This window comes from Scardinius erythrophthalmus (assembly GCF_964197995.2).
Source record: "Scardinius erythrophthalmus genome assembly, chromosome: 9".
Taxonomy (NCBI): Eukaryota; Metazoa; Chordata; class Actinopteri; order Cypriniformes; family Leuciscidae; genus Scardinius; species Scardinius erythrophthalmus.
Window position 1 is genome coordinate 2,625,933 of NC_138229.1, and position 24,889 is coordinate 2,650,821.

At 37.2% G+C, this 24,889-nt stretch overlaps 1 protein-coding gene across 1 annotated transcript in view; it reads left to right on the forward strand.

Moving 5' to 3' along the window:
- The window catches only part of ncana (neurocan a), a gene marked incomplete at its 3' end in the record, with an annotated part of 97,127 nt that overhangs the window by 55,335 nt on the left and 16,903 nt on the right, over positions 1 to 24,889 (forward strand). Inside the window, exons 6-10 of the mRNA XM_081375587.1 lie at positions 1,096 to 1,377; positions 2,774 to 2,878; positions 3,929 to 4,366; positions 8,012 to 9,217; positions 18,842 to 18,946. Coding sequence (XP_081231713.1) covers positions 1,096 to 1,377; positions 2,774 to 2,878; positions 3,929 to 4,366; positions 8,012 to 9,217; positions 18,842 to 18,946 — 2,136 coding nt within the window. The remainder of the gene's footprint in view (positions 1 to 1,095; positions 1,378 to 2,773; positions 2,879 to 3,928; positions 4,367 to 8,011; positions 9,218 to 18,841; positions 18,947 to 24,889) is intronic.

The following is a 24,889-nucleotide window of genomic DNA, read 5'->3' on the forward strand; positions in this document are numbered from 1 at the left end:
GGTGGGTCATATTTTTTATTTTATTCTTTTTTTATTCTTTGTCAGACGTCTTTATTGTTTATTGTGATAAGAAAAAAAACCTCAATAAAGTTGTTGTAAAAAAAAAAATAAAAAAAAAAAAAAATCCGGTGTGGTGGAATATCCTATCACATGGTCCACACGGGAAAAAAGGGATATTGCGTCACTGAGGCGCGACATTTCTTTTCCGGGACGGCCAGTTATTTAAAATCGGAATTTCTCTGAAATAAAAAATCTTTGGAGACTTTTGAGATATTGTAAGTACACAACTGGAGGAAATATATCACACTGTGCAAGTTATTTTTGGAAATTTTATTACAAAATTCCTACATATTGGAGCTTTAATATACTGCTTTGATATGCTTTGAAACACTAACACACTAACTAACTAACTATAATTCTTATTATAAATATTATTAATCATTTTTTTATTAATTGTAAATGATGTATTAATATTATATTAAATATTTATGTAAGTATTTATTTTATGTAGTATTTTATTTAAGTATTAATTAACTAACTAACTTTAATTATTATTATAAATATGATTAATTATTATTATTAATTTATTTATTTATGTATTGATTTTATATTAAATAGTTATTTATTTACTAAATAGTATATAATGTAGTATATTATTTATTAAGTATACTATGCATTCAATAAATAATTTTATATATAATATTACATTATTTATTTATTTGATATATTATTTATTTACCAAGCAAATAAATGTACTTAATAATATACTATTTACTAAATAAATAATTAAATATATAAGTATGCATAATATGTCATTAAAATATAATAATAATAATAATAAAAATAATAATAACAATGTTTTTTTATTTTTTTATTAAATAAATATATTTTAGATTATGTATTAATTTTATATATTAAATATTAATTTATTAATTAAATATACAACACAATATACTTTAATGTTAGCTAATGAACCTTATTGTAAAGTGTTCCCCATGTTTTATAAACTCCTGGTAGTGTTGTGACATTAAAACCCACAATCCATCAGTCGAGCCGAACCTCACTCACCCCTGCTCTGGTCCTGTGTTCCTCCAGGTGAGGTGTTCCCCGTCTCCGTCCCGGATAAACTGACCCGTGCCTCGGCCTCTTCTCACTGCGAGTCTTCAGGAGGCCGGCTGGCCAGCGTGGGTCAGCTCTATCTGGCCTGGAGATCCGGCCTGGATCACTGTGAGCCGGGCTGGGTGTCTGACGGGAGCGTGAGGTCTGTCATCAGAGCGCTTCGGTCCGAGTGTCCTGGAGGAGAACCGGGCGTCACAACCGTTCCGTCAACAGAACTGAGAAACGGATCCGCTCGCTTTGATGCGTTCTGCTATCGAGGTACACACAGAAAGAAAATGGTACAAAAGCTGTCACTGGGATGGTCCCCTTTAAAAAGGTTCTGTTATTACTACTAATATGTACACTTTTGGTACCAATATTATATACCTTTGAGGTATACTTATATGCATTTCGATTCGAAACAGATCGAAACGATATTATTGCGATACTCCAAGACATTTGGTTAAAGGTTAACAAAAAATGAACTGTTGATTAAAATGCTTAAAGTGTATGGCATAATATTTTTAACAACTTCAATGTTGCATGTTTAATTCACCAAAAAGCCATTCAGCTTTCATTTTCGAAATATATATATTTTTAATTTTCAAAACCAATTTATAATTATTATTATTATTATTATATTTTAATATAAATATGTACATAATTGTAATATACTTATATTAATTGTTTATCATATATAAATATTGTTTTAAATATTTATTTACTTAATAAATAAATATACATATATACTATTAAGTGTACTATGTATTAAATAAATAAATATTGTAATATTTAATATTAATACATTATATATAATTAAAATAATAAAATAATAGTAATAATAATATTCATCAAGTGCCATTCAGCTGTCATAAATAATTTAATATATAATATTAATACATAATATATAATTAAAATTATAGTAATAATAATATTCAGCAAGTTTTAATTTTATTAACCAATATATTATTGTTATTAATATTATTATAATTAAATTTTAATAGAATTATTTATATTATTGTAATATATTTACTTTAATAATTATATTACAATAAAATAATATAATTATATTATATTATTGTAATATAATTATTAAAGTAAATGTATATTATGTTTTAAATATTTATTTATTTACTAAATACATATACTAAATAATATACTATTAAGTATACTATGTTTTAAATAAATAGTTTCATATATAATATTAATAAATAATATATAATTAAAATAACAATAGTAATAATATTCAGCAATTGCCGTTCAGCTGTCATCTTGGAAATAAAGATATTTAGCATTTTTTAAACCAATTTTGTGGGTTTAAAAGTCACTGGAAACACTGGAAATGCAAAGTCAAGTCAAATGCATTGCTTTATGAGACAATATCTTTCACCATTTTTATATACTTGACAATTTATTTGAATTTGGTATTCCATGCATTAAGAAAATTTGCAAACTTTGCACAGTATACATACTGCATACTACATTTATTTTATTTTTATAGTAGATGCAGATGGTATGTCATTCTGAATGTACCCTTAGACGTTTGACTATACATTTAGATTTATTTACCTGACAAGGCGAACCCGTGACCTTGACGTCTCTTGCATATGCTCTACCACTCGAGTAATGTGTTTAGAGAGAGAAACTGCAGTAATTGAATTGAATCCGTCGACAGCAGAGAAACCGCAGAAGGCTGTGACGGGCATCATGAAGTCCTTGCTGAGACCGTGGAGGTACATGACTGGAGACGACGCATCCCGATCTCACTCGGCCACCACCGGTACAATTCATTTATACATCATTAACCTGTGGATTATCTGTTCAGTCACCGTCACTTATACTGAGTCCACATTTCTATATACTAAATCCATCAAAACATCTTGTTTGTTATTGGTAAAGGGAGCATATTTTACAATATTTTGTCCACTTTTAATATCAGTCAAGGTTTTTGCATAGAAAATAGTCATCATTTAGATTGTCAGGTCCATTCTTCAGCTTCTCTTTAGAGCAGGATGAGAGTTTAAGAGATTTTTAAATGACCTTGCAAACATTTTTTGAATGTTTTGATTGATAATTAAACTCTGCAGATTTAAATATATCACCAAAGTGATGTTGCATATTTTTTAAAAGTTAGAATGGTTTGAAAACTATAAGGAAAATCAGTAATATTTTCCACCAAATGTCATGGAGTTACAGTATATAAATTAGAATTTATACAAAGCTTAATGTTACATCGACTTTTCTATCTTAAGTTTTCAAAAGATCAAAAGAAATTAATACTTTCGTTCAGTAAGGAAGCATTAAATAGATCAAAAGTGACAGTAAAGACATTTATAATGTTACAAAAGATTCTATTTCAAATAAACGCTGTTCTTTTGAACTTTCTATTCATCAAAGAATCCTGAAAAATAAAATGTAACAAAAATATGAAGCTGTTTCCAACATTGATAATAATCATAAATGTTTCTCGAGCATCAAATCATCATATTAGAATGATTTCTGAAGGATCATGTGACACTGAAGACTAAAGCAATGATGTTGATGTTAAATTTGTCAATATAATCACACAAAAACAGCCATTTTAAATTGGAATATTATTTCACAATACTCCTGTTTTTTTCACAAAAACATTAAAATATCGTACTGATCCCGAACTCTTGAATGGTAATGCATGTTGTTAAAATGAATTATTTCTCATACTTGCCATGCAAAGTGCAAGTTAAATCTGAACTATCCTGTCATATTTAGAAAATAATGTAATATTTTGAAAGTAAACAGTGTTATTTTTCCATATTAAACTTAATGAAGCTCCTCTCTGACTGTGTTCCAGACGCACAGTCGGATCTTCCCGACCTTCATCCCACTAACTGGACCGGACAGGTGGATTTGGACAAAGATTTGGATCTGCACATGGCCGCCGACGCCCCCGAGCTCTCAGACGAGTATCTGACGGCCCGTCTCCGAGCTGGAGACACGTCTCTGGACTGGAGCGGACAGTTGGACTCGTTCCCAGACGGAGAACAGGTGGTTCCGGCTCCGGGGTCAGATCCGGGTCCTGGAGGCTCGGCCACAGAGGAAGAGGATGAAGATCTATCCGGTCAGTCTGTCAGTCCTACAGCTCCTCAAGGAAAGAGCAAGAGTTCCCTCAACAACATCGTCAGCTCATTGTGGAAACCCTGGAGCTACTTGACAGGAAGTGATGCGGAGGCGACAGCCAAGAGTGTGACGCCCGTGATGGACACGCAAACCACTGCAACTCCTGACTCAGGTGACTATTATGCCTTTTCCCATGAGCATCTTTGTTTAGTGTGTAATGTTGCTGAGCTCTTCTCTATATCAGTGTCAGTGTTTCTGAACTCCTGAAACGCCTCCAATGTAGTCTTGAGTTTCTTCCGGGAACGAACACGTCACAATATTCCTCATTATAATAATTCATACGCAGAATAAAGGGGCGGGGCCTGGTTGAGTTAGTTAGTAGTGTGTTAAACTGGTGGTTATGGTAAGGGGCGGGACATTTCCCAAACACACTCGAAGCGCTCGACCAATCACAACACACTGCTCCAGCCGACCAATCAGAGCACAGTGTGCTTTTCAGAAGGAGGAGCTTCATAGAGACAGGAAGTAAACAGAGCGTTACTGACAGACTAGGAAGAGAGGATATTAAAGTTCCCCTGAGGTGAAAATCCAGCTTTTAATGTCGTTTGTGTGTCTATGTGGTGTTTTTAATCTGCTTTAAGACAAACCATGTGTAAATTCAAAAGTCGACAGCATTGCTGAGTATTTCCTCCTTAAAACTGCAGTGAACCAAAGACAGTCTCAAAAACACGCTTTGAATCATCGCTGGTGTTTCTGACGTCACAAACTACCTTGTAACCAATCAGATCAACGTGCGATCGTGGAGGCGGGGCTTATTTGAATATTCATAGAACCGCGTATACTAAATGAGGCAAGGGTGTCGAGTTACATTCAAGCTATTTTAAGGTATGAAGAAACATTTTTTTCCAAGGAAAAAACATTTAAATATGTCATTTTGGTGATCAAAGATGAGTTTTAAAGGATAAAATTATTGACTTCATGGAGACTTTAAAAAGTATTTATCTGTATATTCCTGTAGAAACATATGAATAAAAAAAGTGTCCATCCATCTCAAGTCGAGGAGGCCTGAACGTTAAAGTTTCAAGATAATTCTTCAGTTAGTGTCCTTTCTGCCTTCATTAATACAGATACCTTGTCTGGTCCAAACTGAACCCGACAGCATTAATGTTTAACGTCAAATGGAAACTTAGGCCTGTCGCCTACATTATTAAAGTACATTTTCCATGAAGACAGAATTTGGGCTCTGTCCCAGTGGAAGCTTCATAATGGAGGGTTAAAAGCCAGAAACTGGAAAACTGCTACCACACCGTTCACTTATGTACGCTAACTGTACGCTTGAATACTTTGTGTGGTTTATTCTGCTGATATACCAAATATACATGGGACCTCGTGTATAAACTTTCCAGTGATTTCATCCTGAAAGTGTATACACGCACAAAAGCTTGAATCTGCGCAAAATTCCCTTTATAAAACCCAGTCAGTGGAAAATGACAATACAATTGTCACTGACAAACAAAACAATCTAAACAAATCTAAATTCATATATTTTTTGTTTAACTTCTGGATAATTACTTTATATTGTTTGAGTGCTTAACTCCATTAATGAGAGTGCGATATTTCATCTAAATGTGTATATATATATATATATATATATATATATATACATATATATACAGTATATATATATATATATATATATATATATATATATATATATATATATATATATATACAAATAAAAACATTTTTTAAATCATTCTGTTGTGCACAAATAGTGTGCACATATTTATGTTAAGTTTATTTTTTATAAATCCCAATATGTGCGTGTAAATGATGTATAAACATTGCGTATGCACAAAAAGGGCATTGAAATGTGCGAACATAACATTTATACTGTACATCACCTTGTCATGCACCTTGTCTGTTCGAAATTCTACTGTGCTCCCTACCGCATTTAAGACAGACTATTTCACCCAATATTTGTTATTTTAGTTTATTATGTGGAGAATTTCAGCCCACTCATCCATTAAGATGCTGCTTTAGGCCAGAAACAAGTACACAAATGAAGCCGCGAGCATTTGGCCTGCAGGCGTACTTAGATTATTAGCTTCTAGCAATGCAAGATTCATTTCACACACAATGCAACTGAATGCAAGTAGATGCTCTGGCCAAGTGCTTTTGTACTTGCGTTAAGTTTGTTTTTCTGCATTGCCTATATAAAAGCAAGGCAGCTCACTCGGTTTTGGTACAGCTTCTTTTTTTTTTTTTTGTAAAATCACATTTGATGTAAAATACCCATTGCTTTTCATCCATCAGCTGGTTCTTCTTGCTGTGATATTATAATGTGCATTAAAGGTATAGCGGAGGATCTTTCCGAATTTTAGATAAGAACCGCCCTCTCCACTTTTTGAAAAAATGCACATGCGCAACACTCTACCTGCTCCCGAGAGGGAACGCCTATTAACGTGTGCGAGCCTGCGAGGTTCTCCTCGTGCACGCTCTGTTTACAAGTTGCTGTCGGCATCGCTCATACAAGATTACTTTCCAAAAGAAGATTTGCACTTTTTCTCCAAATAGCATGCCAAACTTTACCTGTCGAGTAGAAACTTCGCGACTGAGGCATCAGTGGGAAGCCCAACCTGTGTTTTCAGCGCACGCCATCGTGTGAAACAATCTCCCAAAAACACTCTGATCTTGTTTCTCTCTTCTGAGGCCTTTCTCTTCTTCTCATACAGTTCGTACAAACTTTTTCTCTTGCGACCCTCAGACATTTTCAAAGGACCCGGTGAAACGGCGAGCTTCAATGAATGGCTTAGCTCTAGCTCACCACACATAAACACCTGAAAGTGCGCATGCGCAGAAAGCGAAAACTGAGGGACGAGCACGTACGACGGCCTTACGTAAACATATCACCAGAATGATTGACACTTAGGTGGACCAATAGTTTACACTACCCACCCGGAAAAAGAAAATCCTCCGCTATACCTTTAAGTGAAAACATTTTGGATTTAATTTTGTGAGCGGCACAATGTGAAGATCAGACGTCTCCTATGTTTTAATAAAGAATCAATGTTATTTCAGTATTGTTCATATACTAATATAGTATTTATTAGTATTTTAATACTTTTTAATAGTTTTGTAGCTTTTTCAGATTTTTGACCCAAATTGAGTCAATGCCCAGTTGCTCTAAAAGTTAGAGCCAGTCTGCAGATTTGAGTTGACAGATTTCACAGAAAATCACAGTGTTTTATGGACACATTTTTAGCTTCAAACCTGAATTCCATCCAGTCAGACTTAGAAGAGATCAAACCCGCTTGATATTTTGAGCCGATTTTAGAACACATTGTTTTCGTTTGTCAGTGTGTTTTTGCTTGAGTTTGTGTCTCGTTAAGTGAATGCTGCTCAGTTAGAAAGACAGCAAGTGCATGATGCCTGTGAAATCTGTTCAGATTATAAAAGTCATGTAGTCCTGCCTTTAGTGGTAAAAATGGTGCATCTGATCACCTCAACAAAACATAACTTGAGAAATCTTTAGCACAAACGGACATGAACGGATGCAGTTACACGCTGAAATTTGATTCAGTTAACTGATCTTAAAAATGAGCAACAGTAGTAGTGATGTTTGACCACTAACAGCCTGAAGTCTTAGATGAGTAAATAAAAACTGGAGTCAAATGAATAATTAATGAGAAAGTCTGGCAGACAAATTTCCGCTCTCTCGAGACAAAAAAAACAGATTGTAGAAATGAATCCGAGAAGATGCACTGCTGATTGAATAAACCACCACAGTAATCACAGCTTGTGTTTGTCTTCACAGGGTTGATATCATGGTGGAGTCGCTCATGGCTGTCTCGTCCTTCATCCGTCACTGATAAATTAGGCACATCCAGAAGTTCGGACGTGTCGACGTCAATCCTGCCAAACACCACGGGCGACAACCGCACGGGTCGACAGAGAATAGGAGATTGGGTCGTGGTGACCGAAATACCTGAACAGAAAACCAAAACCAGCAAACCCAAAGTCTCCGTATCAACTGAGAATTACTCTGGAGAGAGTAGAGTCCTGGAGACGGAGGGCAGCTCGTGGGGAGATTCGTATCTGTCGTCCCAAACGCCCCTGACGGTGGTGACGTCGAGAACCGGTTCCCTTGCCACCACCGGTTCCCTCGCCACCACCGGTTCCGGTTCCCTCGCCACCACCGGTTCCCTCGCCACCACCGGTTCCCTCGCCACCACCGGTTCCGGTTCCCTCGCCACCACCGGTTCCCTTGCCACCACTGGTTCCCTCACCACCACCGGTTCCGGTTCCCTCGCCCCCACTGGTTCCCTTGCCACCACTGGTTCCCTCGCCACCACCGGTTCCGGTTCCCTCGCCCCCACTGGTTCCCTTGCCACCATCGGTTCCAGTTCCCTTGCCACCACTGGTTCCCTCACCACCACCGGTTCCGGTTCCCTCGCCACCACTGGTTCCCTTGCCACCACCGGTTCCCTCGCCCCCACTGGTTCCCTTGCCACCATCGGTTCCAGTTCCCTCGCCACCACCAGTTCCCTCGCCCCCACTGGTTCCCTTGCCACCATCGGTTCCGGTTCCCTTGCCACCACTGTTTCCGGTTCCGGTTCCCTCGCCACCACGGATTCCCTCGCCACCACCGATACCACCGATTCCCTCGCCACCACCGATACCACCGATTCCCTCGCCACCACCGGTTCCCTCGCCACCACCGGTTCCCTTGCCAGCACCAGTCCCGCACACGGCCGTGAGGCCCGTGGAGAAATCCAGTACAGACGCAGGAACAAATCCAAGCGACCCAACCCAAGCACCACTGAGATGACAACAGCCATCGTCCACAGCACAGCGACACCCTCTGGAGTGTCTTTTAGTGCTGAAAACAGTGGATCGACCATCTCAGCATCTGCAGACGAGTCTTGGACGGCAAGCTTTGGAACGACGGGAAACATCAGCGTAGAGCTGGATCTGAGCAGCACCGAGGCCGTCAAGAAGAACCACTCCATTGGAGGAGATGGTAAGAGTTTGTTTTCAATCAGGGCCGTACACAGGGTTTATAAATGCTGAGGTTGCTAATGGAGGTTCTGGTATTTTTACGGATTACAGGAATCACGTGAATTATATACAAAATTCTGTCATGAAACTCTAGGTGGCGCAGGCTAAGAGGCCCTAACTCAACCTGCTCGTAATCACATCATTATGTATAGGACACAGCTGATTGGTTCCTGCTGTATCGGTAGCCAATGAGCTTGCGCGCTTCACCTTCAAATATACAGGTAGTTTTTGCCTTAGCAGTGCAACATGCTTTCAGAAACCCTCCACCTTCCTCAGCTCCACCTGTATATTAGGGCTTGCATAGACTAGTCGAGTAGTCGATAGATCGACTACTTCAACCACTATTCGACGCTGTCGGAAACAATCGACTACTCGAGCGTCCATTAGCCATAAATGAATTAAAAATGTCGAACGTCACCAACAGACAACACATGTCAGATGTGTGGAAGTATTTCATCAAGGATGACAAAAATATTGTAATTGGCCAACTCTGCAAGAGGCCGTTCACATATTGCGTCTAAAAACGTGTGGAAAGCGCGCGGCCGTGCCGCTGTCTCCTACAAGCGCTTGCGCTCCCGCGCCGTCTGTCGTCGCTATGCAACCAAACTGCGCTCTCCATGATGACGACGAGGAAGTATCATTCAGCAAAGGATTCATTTATTTCTAGCCCTTGCATTAGCTTTACTACTAGATATATTTCTGGTGATGAGAAGGAAAAACCCGCCTGGAAAAACTAGCGCACCATGTTTCTTTCATTATGAGCGCGCGCCTACATTTGAAATAACGACCTTGAGCGCGGAAAAGACGCGATATGTGAACGGCCCCTAGAAGCAGACGTCTGAAATGAAAGGCAGGAACGGCTATTTATTTGGCTTTAGACTTGTACATGAAAATTTAAAAATGAAATGTCATAATTATAATGTTTTGAGAGTTTACTTATGTAATTGTTGCATTAGGCTATAAATTAAATGTTTATTGATAAGATCTAGCTATTTCATTTACAGTAGCATAAACGACGAGTAGTCGAGTAACTCGAGTATTGTTTTGATAAGAAATCGACTAGCAGAAATCAGTAGTTGTGCAACCCCTACTGTATAGATCTGCTATGAGATTTTTAAATAGATATAGAATAGAAGACAAAAATAAAATAAAGTGTTAGTATTAACGGATCAAGCGTTGCCGAAAAAGATGCGTCTTCAGCCGTTTCTTGAAAATGGCTACGGACTCAGCAGCTCGAGTTGAGTTAGGCAGGTCATTCCACCAGCAGGGAACAGTCTAGGTAAAGGTCTGTGAAAGCGATTTGTGCCTGGTTGAAATGGCACCACGAGGCGACATTCACTTGAAGAATGCAAGCTTCTGGAGGGCACATACGTCTGGAGTACTGAATTTAGGTAAAAGGGAGCAGAGCCCGTGGTTTTTCTGAAGCCAAGCACCAGTGCCTTGAATTAGATGCGAGCGGCAATTGGCAACCAGTGCTATTATGTAAGGAGAGGTGTGACGTGTGTCTCTTCTGCTCGTTAAAGTCTCTCTTGCTGCAGCATCTGGATCAGTTGCAGAGGTTTGACAGAGCAAGCTGGAAGACCAGCCAGGAGAGCATTGCAATAGTCCAGTCTAGATAGAACAAGCGCTTGGACAAGGATGGCTCTGATAGCAAGGGCCTGATCCTCCTAATGTTGTATGAGGCGAAACTGCAGGACTGGGCATTTCTAGCAATGTGGTCTGTGAAGTTCAATTGATCATCAGTCACAACTCCAAGGTTCCTGGCTGACCTTGATGGAGTTATGGATGACGAACCTAGCTAAAGGGAGAAGTTGTGGTGGATTGTTGGGTTGACCGGGATCACAAGCAGCTCAGTCTTCGCAAGGTTGAGTTGAAGGTGGTGGTCCTTCATCCAGCAAGAAATGTCTGTCAGGCAGGCTGAGATGTGAGAAGCTACCGTCGGATCTTCTAGTTGGAATGAGAGGTAGAGTTGTGTGTGTCATCAGCATAGCAGTGATAGGAAAAAAACATGTTTCTGAATGACAGATCCTAGTGATGACAAGTAGATGGAGAAGAAAAGTGGTCCGAGCACTGAGCCCTGAGGCACTCCAGTAGCTAGATGTTGGGTCTTAGACACCTCACTTCTCTATGACACCCTAAAGGACCTACCTGAGAGGTTGAACCATTGGAGTGCGGTTCCTGAGATGAGGTTAACTGTGTAAAATGCTGCAGACAGATACAGCAGGATGAGAAGTGAGGATCTGAAAGACATGTTTTGTGTAAGAAAGCTATATGCGAGGAGGGCGTGAGTCATCATGAATATTGATGTGTTTCACATAGGGGAGGCACGATCCGCCTTTTTTGCCTCCGATACCGATTCCGATACCTGGGATTCAGTATTGGCCGATAAACCGAGTACCAATCCGATACTAAAATAATAATAATTCAAAAAAGTGCTGAATTACCTAATAAACTGTATCTGTATGCTTGACTGTGGGGAAGAGACTGTGATTATTCTTTTGAGAAAGGCTTTTAAGCTTGACTTAAACATTATTTTACTAACTAAAACAAAAAACGGACAAAATATATAGGCTACTATATAATTAAAAAGCATTTCTTTTAAAAATTTTAAGCGCAGCTTTTTAATGAAGCAGCAACATATGATAGATAGGACAGAACAACTAAAGCTATCAATAAACTTTCGTTGCTCAAAAGTATTGTAATATGAAAGGCTCCAAGCGGCACGAAACGCTTATGCGCATTTCGTGCGCAGAATGATGCGCTTGAAGCGACATGGAGTCACAGTGCACAGCGACAGCACTTCGCATTGAAAAGTTCAAAGCACAAAGGGAAGAGATATTGATGCGTAGTTTTATAATATGCAATTAGTTTGAGCCTTTTAACAGTTTTAATTTCTGAACAGTAGTGCTCTCTACTCCAGTGTTGTGATCTAACAGGCATCTGGGAGAAAGTACCGTGAAACTCCAGCCAGATGAAGTCGCGGTCTCTCCCACCCCGAAACGCGGGCGGGATTTGTATGTGAAAATCTGGCAACCCTGCGTGACGCGTGTTGCTCATCTCTCTTTACGGCATGTCTCTCAGGTGTTGTTAAGCATTTGTATGACAATTTAGGACTAAGGGACGTGATCGTATCAGATCGGGTTATACTCCCGCGATTCATGAAATATCCGATCCAGTGATTTTGGCCAGTATCGGACTAATACCGATACCGAATATCGGATCGGCGCACCCCTAGTTTCACACCTGAGAAGACAAAGACCCTCCCCTAATGGCCCTATCAGGTGGGACTAGAACAAAGAATGTAGAGAGATTATAATAATTGCTTTTTGATTATTTGGATTTATTTACAACACAACTATAATCCAAAGATACATAACGAAGGACAAAAAGGCACATTATTGAACATGAACTGTTTCAGGAATGGCACAGGAATTAGATCAGTGTGATCTAAAGACAGAGACCTGAACAGTCACACACCTTTGTGCCATTCCTGAAACAGTTCATGTTCAGCATACCTGTCATTTCCAAGGTGTTTGCTTTTTCATTTGACCATGTTCATGTACAGAGACTCGTGTGAATGTTTAAGTCAGCAGGACTCATCAGTGGCATCTGGACCCTGTAAAAAAACAACAGCAACTGTGAACATGCTGATATCAGGAGAAACTAGGGCTGAGCGATTTGGGGAAGAAAATCTAATTGTGATTTTTCTATAACTATAACTAGACCTATAACTATATATCATTATAAAGAAACACTTCAGTACACTACACTAGAGAAAAATATATGGATTATCATATGTTACTTCAAATGTTATCATTCGTTATGAAATGAGATTGGACTAAAAACATGTAGCCTAATGTTTGATGCATTTTGCTTTTCAAATGCACAGCGTGAGTCTTCCAAACTCACATTTAGATAGATTATGTAGAGAAACATTTTGTTTCTTTACAAAAGTGCAACCTTATAAAGCCAAAAAATGTTTTGATGAGTTTTTTTTAACTTAAGTTGCTGCAAAAAAACATTAAAAAACCTGTTTTCCTCCTATTTCGAGAGCGTGTCCTGATGCCTGCACAGTATTTACACCAGATGAGAGATTTTGAATAACCTTTGAATCAGATATGGCAGGTGGGTGGACGTCCAGGTGCAGGAGAGAGACTCTTGTTGGGTTTAATTATGTGATGAGTGTGTGCTTTGGGCAGAGGGCTCACTGAATGAATATTCATATTGGTGCATGAATATTAATCAACGCCCACAGATTTGCTTATAATACTGAGAGTTTGCGGCCAGTTAGGAATATTTGGATGTCAAAATGGACATTGATTTCACACTAGTTGTGCTGATTGTGTGGCGTAGCAACGAAACCATTATAATTAATGAGCACATGGCAGATAATCAGTACATTTCATTGACTCGTGGCCTGATGTGTCCGATTCACTTTTCACATGTTTCAGAATCATTTAAAAAGTGCAGAGACACAATATAACGCTTATTAGCTATGCTCATGAATATTAATTACATTTGGATTGTTGTGGAATGTAGGTTAGTGAGGAGCTTTTTTTGTTGATATGAAATAAATTATATATCGACTAATCTATACAGTCTATTTCACTTTTTGTAATGGCTTTTCAGTCACTCATGCGTGTGTGTGTGAGAGTGTGTGTGTGCACGTGAGTTTGTGTGTCTGTGAGAGTGTGTGTGAGTGTGTGTGTGTGTGTGTGTTTGTATAAATGCATGTATGTGCCACTATTCAGCTCCCAGCTGTTTAGCACTTCATCAGGCTCTTGAAAATGTGATACGCTATAGTGGGAGGTGTGTGTGTGTGTGTGTGTGTGTGTGCATGTGCGTGTGTGTGTGTGTGTGTGTGTGTGTGTGTTCACACTCGTCTTCAGCATCTGCTCTGATTAACTCTGACTCTCAGGGAAAGTGTTTTAGCTCGTCACATTCATGACTGCAGATCTTCTTATAGTCTCCACTCAATCTCTGGCTGCTAACTGGCTTTCCTGTCTTTTCTCCGGTCATGTTAGAAGCAGTCGGACTGACACAAACCGACATTCTCTAGTGTCTCCTGTCTGTCGTCCTGAAGAATGCCAGATTTGACCTTCAGTGTTACATCACCTGTCAATCACAAGAGCCCTGTGGCCTGTACAGACTGACATGACTGATGTGGAGGAAACACACTGACGTCCGTACCAAATATATATATAAATATGCAACTAGCGGAATGAAATATTTATCCAGCTTATTTTATCCAGCTAGTTGACAACATTTCTCATTTTCATTTAGTTTCACGAAGTACTAGAACAGCTAAAACAAAAAATGTATAAACAATATATAGATAGTTAAGAAAAACTAATAAAAGTGACAAAGCACGCACACAATTACTAGAAAATGAACTTTAATTATAAGGAAATGGAATTTCTAAAAAATAAAAACGAATTAAAAAGAACTATAATATATCAATGATATCAAAATAACATTGGTCTGTATGTTTAAATCTCTTATATTTAAAAAAAGCAAGAAAATTAGATCTTTTAAATATTAAATATTGTATTTTTAAATACTGTAAGTGTGACATTTTTATCTAACTAACAGAGTTTTTGTATAAAATGGTATTATTTATGCGCAGCGTGTTAATAATATCATTGAAGAGTTTTGAAGAAGATTAACACGCACACGCTGTGTTAATGTGATGATGTGTAAGTAAATTTGCAGCTGTGTAAACACTGAATTAAATCAGTCTGCCTGATGGGTTATTCTTTACCTCTGATGATTGTGCGATTATCACACTCTATTTCTCTCTCTCAGTATGCAATATTTGCATATCGCTCTGCTTTGTGAGGTTAAGAGGGCAAATGCAAAGGTGAGAGGTGATTTTTAACAGTTATATAAGGTTGCATATAGTTTTCAGTGTTCTGTGATTATCCCATCATGGCATGCTGGTGTGACCTCAAGGATGTGGCTCGTTTGCATTTGTGCTTAAAACAAACTAACCAATTAGGGCTGAAATGATGGTTTGCCATGTGATGCCGGTAATTAAGTGAAAAGGGGCGTGGCCTGTGGAACGATAGGATTATTGGCGGGTTGCTCTCCGCACAGTTACCATGACAACAGAACCTCAGTGCATCCAAGAGGGTTTGTGAAGCCCATCAATGTGAGAGAGAGAGAGACAGAGGAAAAGACAAAGACTAACATAATTATACAGATATAAACCTTTATGTATTTCTTGCTTCTGTGGGGAAAAAAAGAGATATTCTTATATTGACATTCACTTTTTTGTTCACTAGTCACTGTGGCTAGTGGTTTTCCAAAGTTACTGGCAACGTTACTATTTTCACTGGCCACAGTTTTGACATCGATACCATGGGGGAAAACTGCCATATAGATATTTTTGACATTATCTCATAATTTGGCAGCAGGAATATTAGGCTACTGTCACTTTAAGACCTGACGCACGGATCCATTATACTGTTACACGTGTGTTTTCTTTCTCAACTGTTTATGTTCACTTAAAACACAACTGACTGTGTTAATGTGAATAGTCGCCAAGACCGGCATTTTGACATTATTTTGTGTATTTGACTGTTTAAGTGCAGAAAAATAACTTAGTTTAGTATTGAGAGGCGGCTTTATGTGCGTGCAATACGCCAGAGCAAATGAAATGAGTGAGTGAAGAGAGGCGGGTTTGTGTGTCACTCGCTGTCGGAGAGATGAGAGAGAGAAAGAGCAGCTGGTATCGTGTATCTATTCTGCAGAAAATTAATATTGAAAGCGTTTCAGATATTTCTATATATGTATCGAAAAATAACTACATTGTACTTAGTTTATTATTTCAGATGCTTCTTTAAAGTCCCCCTGCAGTCGATAATTTTAGCCCCCTAAAACTCATCTTTGATCATCAAAATGACATATTTAAAGTTTTTTGCTTGAAAAAAATTCTTCATGCCTTAAAATATCTTGACTGTAACTCGACACCCTTGCCTCATTTAGTATGCGTGGTTCTATGAATATGCAAATGAGCCCCGCCTCCACTCACTCACTCAGCTCAGAGATCCACTGGTTGACGATCACACGTTGATCTGATTGGTTACAAGGTAGTTTGTGACGTCAGAAACACCAGCGATTTCAAAGCGTGTTTTTGAGACTGTCTTTGGTTCACTGCAGTTTTAAGGAGGAAATACTCAGCAATGCTGTCGACTTATGAATTTACACATGGTTTGTCTTAAAGCATATTAAAAACACCACATAGACACATAAACAACATTAAACACTTGCTTTTTACCTCAGGGGGACTTTGAAAGACTGAAAAATTTATATATTATATATAAAATTATACTAGTGTGTCTAGTAGGAGAGACTGTGTTACACACCACTGACGAAATCCACCCGCATTTGGCAAGTGTTAATGTCAAGTCCTGTTTATATGTATGTGTATATATGTGTGTATATTTAAATATATATATATATAGTTTTAGGATATACGGTTTGGAGCAACATAAGGAGAGTAAATGTTGATTTGTGATGTCTTTGAATGTATATCATGTATATGTCCTTGAGTCTGTGAATTGACTTTCACACACAAAGATTTTTCAATCCACTGCATCTTCGATTCTTTCTCTCTCTGTATATATATATATATATATATATATATATATATATATATATATATATATGGTGATGTGGTTGATGTGGGATTGTCACAGTTCAGGTCAGTGGTGAAACTCATTCAGTGTGTGTATTAGAACCCATTACAGGCCTGAACGAGCGCACATGTGGTGTGATGAAGAGAGGCTCAGAGAGAGCAGAACTAAATGATGGTGTTGTGTTTTCAGACTGACTGACTGTCATCATGACGTCTGTTTATTCTGCTCAAGATCCGCACACAAGTGACCAAACGCAGCTTATCTTTAGTGGGGTGAATCTAAAACTCATGATGCCACAATAATAGACCAGAACGCAACATGTATAAATATCTACTTTTGATCTACTTTTGCTATCGCTCTATAAATGATAAATGCGTATTATTTCATGTCACACTGTTAGTCTGACACAGGCGGAGGTCGTTTGTCATGTGTGAGAGTTATTTGATCTGTGTTTGAGAATAAAAATAATAATAATTAATTGGCATTGTAAATTATTACAAATTCAGCTATTTTTGTAGGACTGCACAATTTTGTGCAAAAAAATATTAATTTATTTTATAATAATTATATATTGATTATATTGATTTTTATAATGATAATAATAACCACTAGTATTATATTTTTTATATTTATTTTTATAATAATTATATATTAATATAAATATGTTAATTATATTTATTTTAATAATAATAATAACTTTTTACTAGTAGTAGTATACGTTTTTATAATTAATTTATAATAATTATATTATTTTTAATATACTGTAAATATAATAATTATATAGATTTTGATCATAATTAATGTGATTATTATTATTACATATTATTATTAATAAAGAATATTAAACAAAATAACAAATATTACTATTATAATATATATAATATAAAAAAGCTAGTTTTTAAGAACAATAATATAATACTACTAATATTACGTTTATTTACAGTGCAGCTTTAAAAATACAATATTAATATTTATGTCTCTCTTAAAATGTTGCGTCATTGGGCTCATAAAGCTTCTAATTTCATGCATACATTTTTACTATTTGATACACTAAGCTAATCACGGTTTGGGTTTGATTTTGATTAATTACACACACCTTAAATAAATACTGTAATCAACTATATGCCGCTGTTTAGTGATGTCTAAGTCAAGCGTCACTATTATTATTGCTCATATTAGTGTTAGATATTTAAACAGTTTTGCAGCAGGTAAATGTACGAATCTAGTCCCGGTCTGTCAATAAAGTGCCAGTGCTGTAATGTAACACAAATGTGACCCTGGACCACAAAACCAGTCACATGGGTCAGTTTTTTTTAAATTGAGATTTATGCATCATCTGAAAGCTGAATAAATAATCTTTCCATTGATGAATGGTTTGTTAGGATAGGAGTCGGACAATATTTGGCCGAGATACAACTATATTTTAACAACTATTGAACATCTGGAATCTGAAGGAGCAAAACAATCGAAACATTGAGAAAATCTCCTTTAAAGTTGTGCATTTATGTTGGCGATTGTGCTGCATTCACTCACAAAAATACATGTTTTATATATTTACGGTAGGAAATTTACTAAATATCTTCATGGAACATGATCTTTACTTAATATCCTAATGATTTTTGGCATAAAAGAAAAATCTATAATTTTGACCCATACAATGTATTGTTGGCTATTGCCACAAATATACCCATGTGACATGTGACTGGTTACGTGATCCAGGGTCACATGATGTTTGTAAAACTGGACTCATTTACCAGGTGTTCCTCCTGAACCTCTCATTAGTCACACACGTGTGTGTGTGTGTGTGTGTGTGTGTGTGTGTGTGTGTGTGTGCGTGCGTGCGTGCGTGCGTGTGTGTGCTTTATAATCACAGACAGATTGTGATGGATCACCTCCACAGCACCAGTGACAGCAGTGTGTGTGTGTGTGTGTGTGTTGTGTTGCAGTGGACGACAGATGCCGTTGTCTTCATGGAGGGACGTGTCTTCCTCACGGAGAGGCTTTCCGCTGCTTCTGTCCGCAGGGATACGCAGGAGAGAGCTGTGAAATCGGTGAGACTTTAAACTGATATGAACGTTTTCTCACTTCATGGCGATCCGAACCTTTATTTCTTCTGTGAAAGAAAGGAAAGAAAAGCTGCTCTTACAAAAAAAACACAGTGACCATCTCCAAAAACACATCATTACAGTAGTCAGTCTGTTCCAAATGCAAAAGATCTTATGACTTCATAGGGACTACTGTCATGACACTGTAATGCGCTTTTTATGACTTTTTGGAGATAATAACTATGAGTATAAACATCATTTTTGGGTGAAATATCCAAATGTGTAATTGCTTTTTACCCATGACAGTTCTTAGCTCATGAACCATCGGTCATATACAGTCTGTCCTTCACATGTTGTGTTCTTCAGGAGGACTTTATCCAGACTGTGATTTAAAACAAGTAAAAGCTTCCAGTTCATCCTGATGTACAGTTCCCCAAAAGCACACATTATCACACACATTATCACACACATTCCCAGGGATCCCTCGTTTCACTGTAAAATATCAGGAAACGTTCAAATTCAAATGATTTTCAGGCCTAAAATTGCTCTTTGTATATTTTTAAATTAGATATTTTATATCTACAATGATTTAAAAATGATTTAAAAGGTATGAAATAATTAAAAAAGTTATGAAATTTAATTTGATCAAAATGTGTGAATATCCTGAATCTATTTAATCACAAGATTAATCGGCACCCCCCAAAAAAACAAAATTCTAGAAAGTGATTTTTTTATGAATAATTGGAAAATATCAAGGATATATCAAAAATATCAAGGAATTTTGTTGTTGAAAAAGTCTGGGTGAATAAATGTTGGAGCTTCAGACTTTTTTGTGTGTTATTAAAATGTTTGCATGAATACCTAGAGGAAAATATTCAACTCTGTCTCAGATTTTTCTCATTAAATATGAGAAATATAAATAGATAATGATGACATTTTAGTGTGATTTATATTATAGTATTTTTTTCAGTTGTTGAATTAGCTTTTGTTTTTATATTTTCAGCTTTTGATTTAATTTTAGTTTAAGTTTTAGTCATTTTAGTTTAAGTTTTAGTCATTTTATTAAAAAAAAAATTATGTGCTTTTTTCCATTTTTTTGTTAAAATAATTGTATTTATTATTTGAAATATTTCTATCTATAGCTTTATTTTGATCAGTTATATAAAGTTTGATGAGAGGTGTTTCATATTGAGATCTTTTGACAGCTTTTGATTTCAGATCATATCTTCTCAAATCTGAGGCGTTTGAGACAGTGTCTCGATGAGACGTGTGTGAGACACGTCAGCAGAAACACCTGAGAAACAAAGAAACTTGACCCGTCTTTTCTCTCAGAAGGATTTTTTTCAGTTTTTAGATGCAGCTGCCATATAGGCTGAGGTCAATACAGAGGTCAGAGGTCATGTAGTCCATCATTTGACACACAAAGGCGTGCATTTGGGGGGTCAGAGGTCAAGGGAAGGTTGACAGGTTTTATTGTGACCTCATATTTACAGCAGTGTGTTCTGGAAGAGAACAATGAGATGAAGGTCAATGCTAATTCAGTTTGTGCTTTTATTATAATTAAGCGAAAAGGCGAAGTGCTTCAGATCAGTGTGTTTGGCTGGTAATAGGTGCATTTTTCAGGAGATATCTGAAATCGTTCATCCAAACCTTCACAGCTTTGTCTCTTCTGAGGCAGAATGACAGACAGCTTTTATTGTCTGAAGACTGTGTTTGACTGACTCCAGAACGAGGTTTGATGTGTTTTGATGTGTTCTCTCGGAGGCTGTACTGTATGTTTGCAGTAATCTGCTGTTAATCTGCGCATGATTTGTTTCTGTGAGCAGAAGACATGAAGACTTCAGAAGCTCACAGGCTTTAGCTCATGTAGACTCGCAGCGCTCGCCCAGCGGCTCCCGGTTTGCATAATGTATGAGCCAATTCAAATATTCATGAAGAGCAGAAGTACCTTGCGAGTCTTTAAGACACGGGATATGACTTCAGGAGAGGCTTTTCCTTTCTACTGACGAATATCAGTATGGAAATCAAGATCAACCACTGTTCACGTATTTAATGTGATGTTTGAGGGGGAATTCATCTCTATATGTAGCCTATGTTTGCTCTGTATGTGTGTGTGTGTATAGGGCTGTCGATTTAACATGTTAATTTAATTAATTAGCTATGGGAAATTAATGCATTTAACACACCCGCCCCAGACCCAGGTCATAGGTCATCTTACACTTCATCCAGCTGATGGTGATGGCAGCAACTCACTGCGTGATGAAGACTATAGACTGCAGTTATATTCCCCTAGAATTCATGATATCAGGGCAAAAATGTCGTTTTGTCTCATATTTATTTATATAGTGATATAGTTGATCAATATCACACTAGCAACAGCTCCAATATCACACTAGTGCTGGTTTTGAGTGATATTGATTTTATACAATAGTTCAATAAATAAGAAGCTCATATTGTGTTATATTTTAGACACAATATTGTAGAACGGCGTCTCTGAGCAACAGACAGTGATGCTTCGTTTCTGAATGAATCAGCGTTTCGAGCGAATCAATCGAGTGAACCAATGATTTAATGACTCGTTCATAAAGAGCCATTTACTTCATTCCTGAATGAATCAGTTGTTCGAACGAATCGAATGAATAGCCTTTATGCCAAGCTGCACTACTTCCTGAACTTCAGCCAGCTCCTTTGTTTCCTGTCTGCCATTATTGGACAAACTGATTAATCCAGGTGTGCCTGACCTCAGTAACAATAATCAGACACACCTGGATTAATCAGTTTGTCCAATAATGGCAGACAGGAAACAAAGGAGCTGGCTGAAGTTCAGGAAGTAGTGGAGCTGGGCATAAGGCCTATTAGTGACTCGCTTACTCATTTAGACGTTTACCATCACCTGCTGGAGTTTTAGCTTCTTATTTAGTGTCATTTCATAAAAATAAAAGAAATGATGTACAATAAAAATAAAGCACTTAATATTTATTTATTAATATAAATATTAATTATTTATATATATAAATAATAATAAATAAGTATTTAAGTATATGTCTATATATATATATATATATGACGATTAATTAATGAAATATTTAATATATAATTATTATTATTTATTTTTTTGTGAAAAGAAAGGAGTACTTTTAGGATCACTATATTTGTTTTTGCATTGACAGTAATTATGACATATTTCCCTCTAATATTTTTTTGTTTATTTTATTATACATTTTGTAATTTTTTGTAATTCCTGTTTGCCTCACTGACTCATTAGATTCTCATGATATGACAGTAACAAATTACTGTATTGCAGTAAAAAGAACTGCATATTATATTAATAAAAAATATGAATCCATTTTTTTATGCAATATAAATCTAAGGCAGTGCAACAAATACTCCCCTAATATAAAAAATATTTGTATGTGTATTTATCATTATTTTTACATGAATTTAATTCAATTCAAATGTATTTGTATAGCGCTTTTCACAATGCATACTGTTTCAAAGCAGCTTTACAGAAAGTGCATTTCAGAAATGTACATAGAAAAATACAGTTAGTTAATCATGTATTAATTTAGGGCTTTGTGGAGGACTGCTTAATTATTATGAAAATAATAACTTTGATTTAATTTACATTTACATTTATTCATTTAGCTGACACTTTTATCCAAAGCGACTTACAATTGCTATACATGTCAGAGGTCGCACGTCTCTGGAGCAACTAGGGGTTAAGTGTCTTGCTCAGGGACACATTGGTGTCTCACAGTGGATTCGAACCCGGGTCTCTCACACCAAAGGCATGTGTCTTATCCATTGCGCCACCCCCAATTGTGTGATGAAATATGTTCTTGAGAGGCTTTCTGACATTCAGCTTATTCGAGTTTTCATCAGGCTTCATTTTCTTCCTGTCACATTTAAGAAGCCGTGAAATGGTGTGATGAACACAACGCTCGAATCCGTCACGCATTAAGTTGCTTAAAACATCCTGAGCTCAGAATACAGCCTTCCCATGATCCTCTGCTCGTCTGAGATCCACTTAAAGCCTAAGAAGTCCATGAGTCTGACTGAAGCAGACTGATGCCGTTACACAAACTTTTAAGACTTTCACCTTTATCTTTTCAAGCTCCTCTGATGGCAACTTTTTTGCAAGCCTGACAAACGTCGAGCCTCTGAAGTGTTTGCTATATTGGGAAATGTCTGCGTTAATGTCCTGTAAACAGTCTGTGGATGTTTTGCTGAGTAATCCGTGGGCTTTAAAGCGCTTACACAGGCCTGTGACGAACGCTAAATGACTCTTAGCGCTTCACATTTCCTCATGCTGGAGTCAAGCTATCCTCCTGTTTCAGAGAGATCTCATGATCTACTGTCCATCTGTGAGCTTTTCAAGGGATCGTTCAGTCAGAAATCAAACAGTCATCATTTACTCATCCTCATGTTGCTCCAAATCTGTGTATGACTTATATTATCCATATTATCGCCATTTTATAACCATATTATCGCAAAGCTTAATATAAAGTTGGATATATATTATCCCCATACTTATGGTGTACTTGCATATGTACTATAATGCTAATCTCAATATTATTTTACTTTTGTTTGTTTTTTGCATTGATGTATTCAAAGCGGTTTACATTGCATTTGATCAGTTCATGCATTCCCTGGGAATCGAACCTTGGTGAAACCTGAGGATTTTAAAGTCCTCCTGAGGTGTAAATCCAGCTTTTAATGTTGTTTATGTGTCTATGTGGTGTTTTTAATCTGCTTTAAGACAAACCATGTGTAAATTCATAAGTCGACAGCATTGCTGAGTATTTCCTCCTTAAAACTGCAGTGAACCAAAGACAGTCTCAAAAACACGCTTTGAAATCGCTGGTGTTTCTGACGTCACAAACTACCTTGTAACCAATCAGATCAACGTGTGATCGTCAACCAGTGGATCTCTGAGTGAGTGAGTGAGTGGAGGCGGGGCTCATTTGCATATTCATAGAACCGGGTATACTAAATGAGGCAAGGGTGTCGAGTTACACAAGATATTTTAAGGCAAAACGTTTAAATATGTGATTTTGGTGATCAAAGATGAGTTTTAAGGGATGAAATGATTGACTACAGCACATTGTGCTTTTCAGAAGGAGTGGCTTCGAGACTCAGAGGATCATATGACCTCTTTAATCATGGATTGATCTGTGATGTTTGAATGAGAGCGTGAGACTCAGGAGAAACGCTTCAGAAATGAATCTTCTGTCTTTCTTCATGAGCTTGGCTCATATGATGCCTGTGTGTGTGTGGGCACTTGTTCCATCCCAGAATGATCCTTTTCTCCTGGTTTTAATGAAACCTGACAGCACTGCTTGCTTCTGTAAATATTTTGCCACGCTGTTCACACACACTGACAGATTATTACTATGAATGAGTGTAAAATTATGCAAATGTGCTGCGCTCTGTTTTCCACTTGGGTGATTCGATTATGGGTTTAATTAATATCTCTGTGATCAGTCAGGATATGAAAACTGGTTGAGGAGGTTTAAAAAACACCCGTTAACCGTTTCTAATTATGCATTATTATACTTAAAGAGATGGTTCGGAGTAAAATCAACCTAGGGTCCTTTGCACCATGACCTCGAGCCTCAAGCCTTTTTTCCCTCGGTTGAACATTATTAAAGTTAGAGCTTATTTAGAGATATCAGCCGGATGTCTTAGTGCAGGCGCTAATGGATCCAAGGCTGTATCTGGTAAGTTACCCCACTAATAATGCCCAGAATGGACCAAACTTCTACAGTAGCACAAATAGGTTCTGTACTCATAAAACGAGGCATTGGAAAGTTTGTAAGTACATCAGGAGTTTATTTAAGTACTCCGAATCATCCCTTTAAGAAAATACTTAAAAATAAAAATCTGCCTGCCTCTGTGGGAATTTAACATAGGGGTGTCCAAACTTATGCACCCTGTATTTTAAGGAAG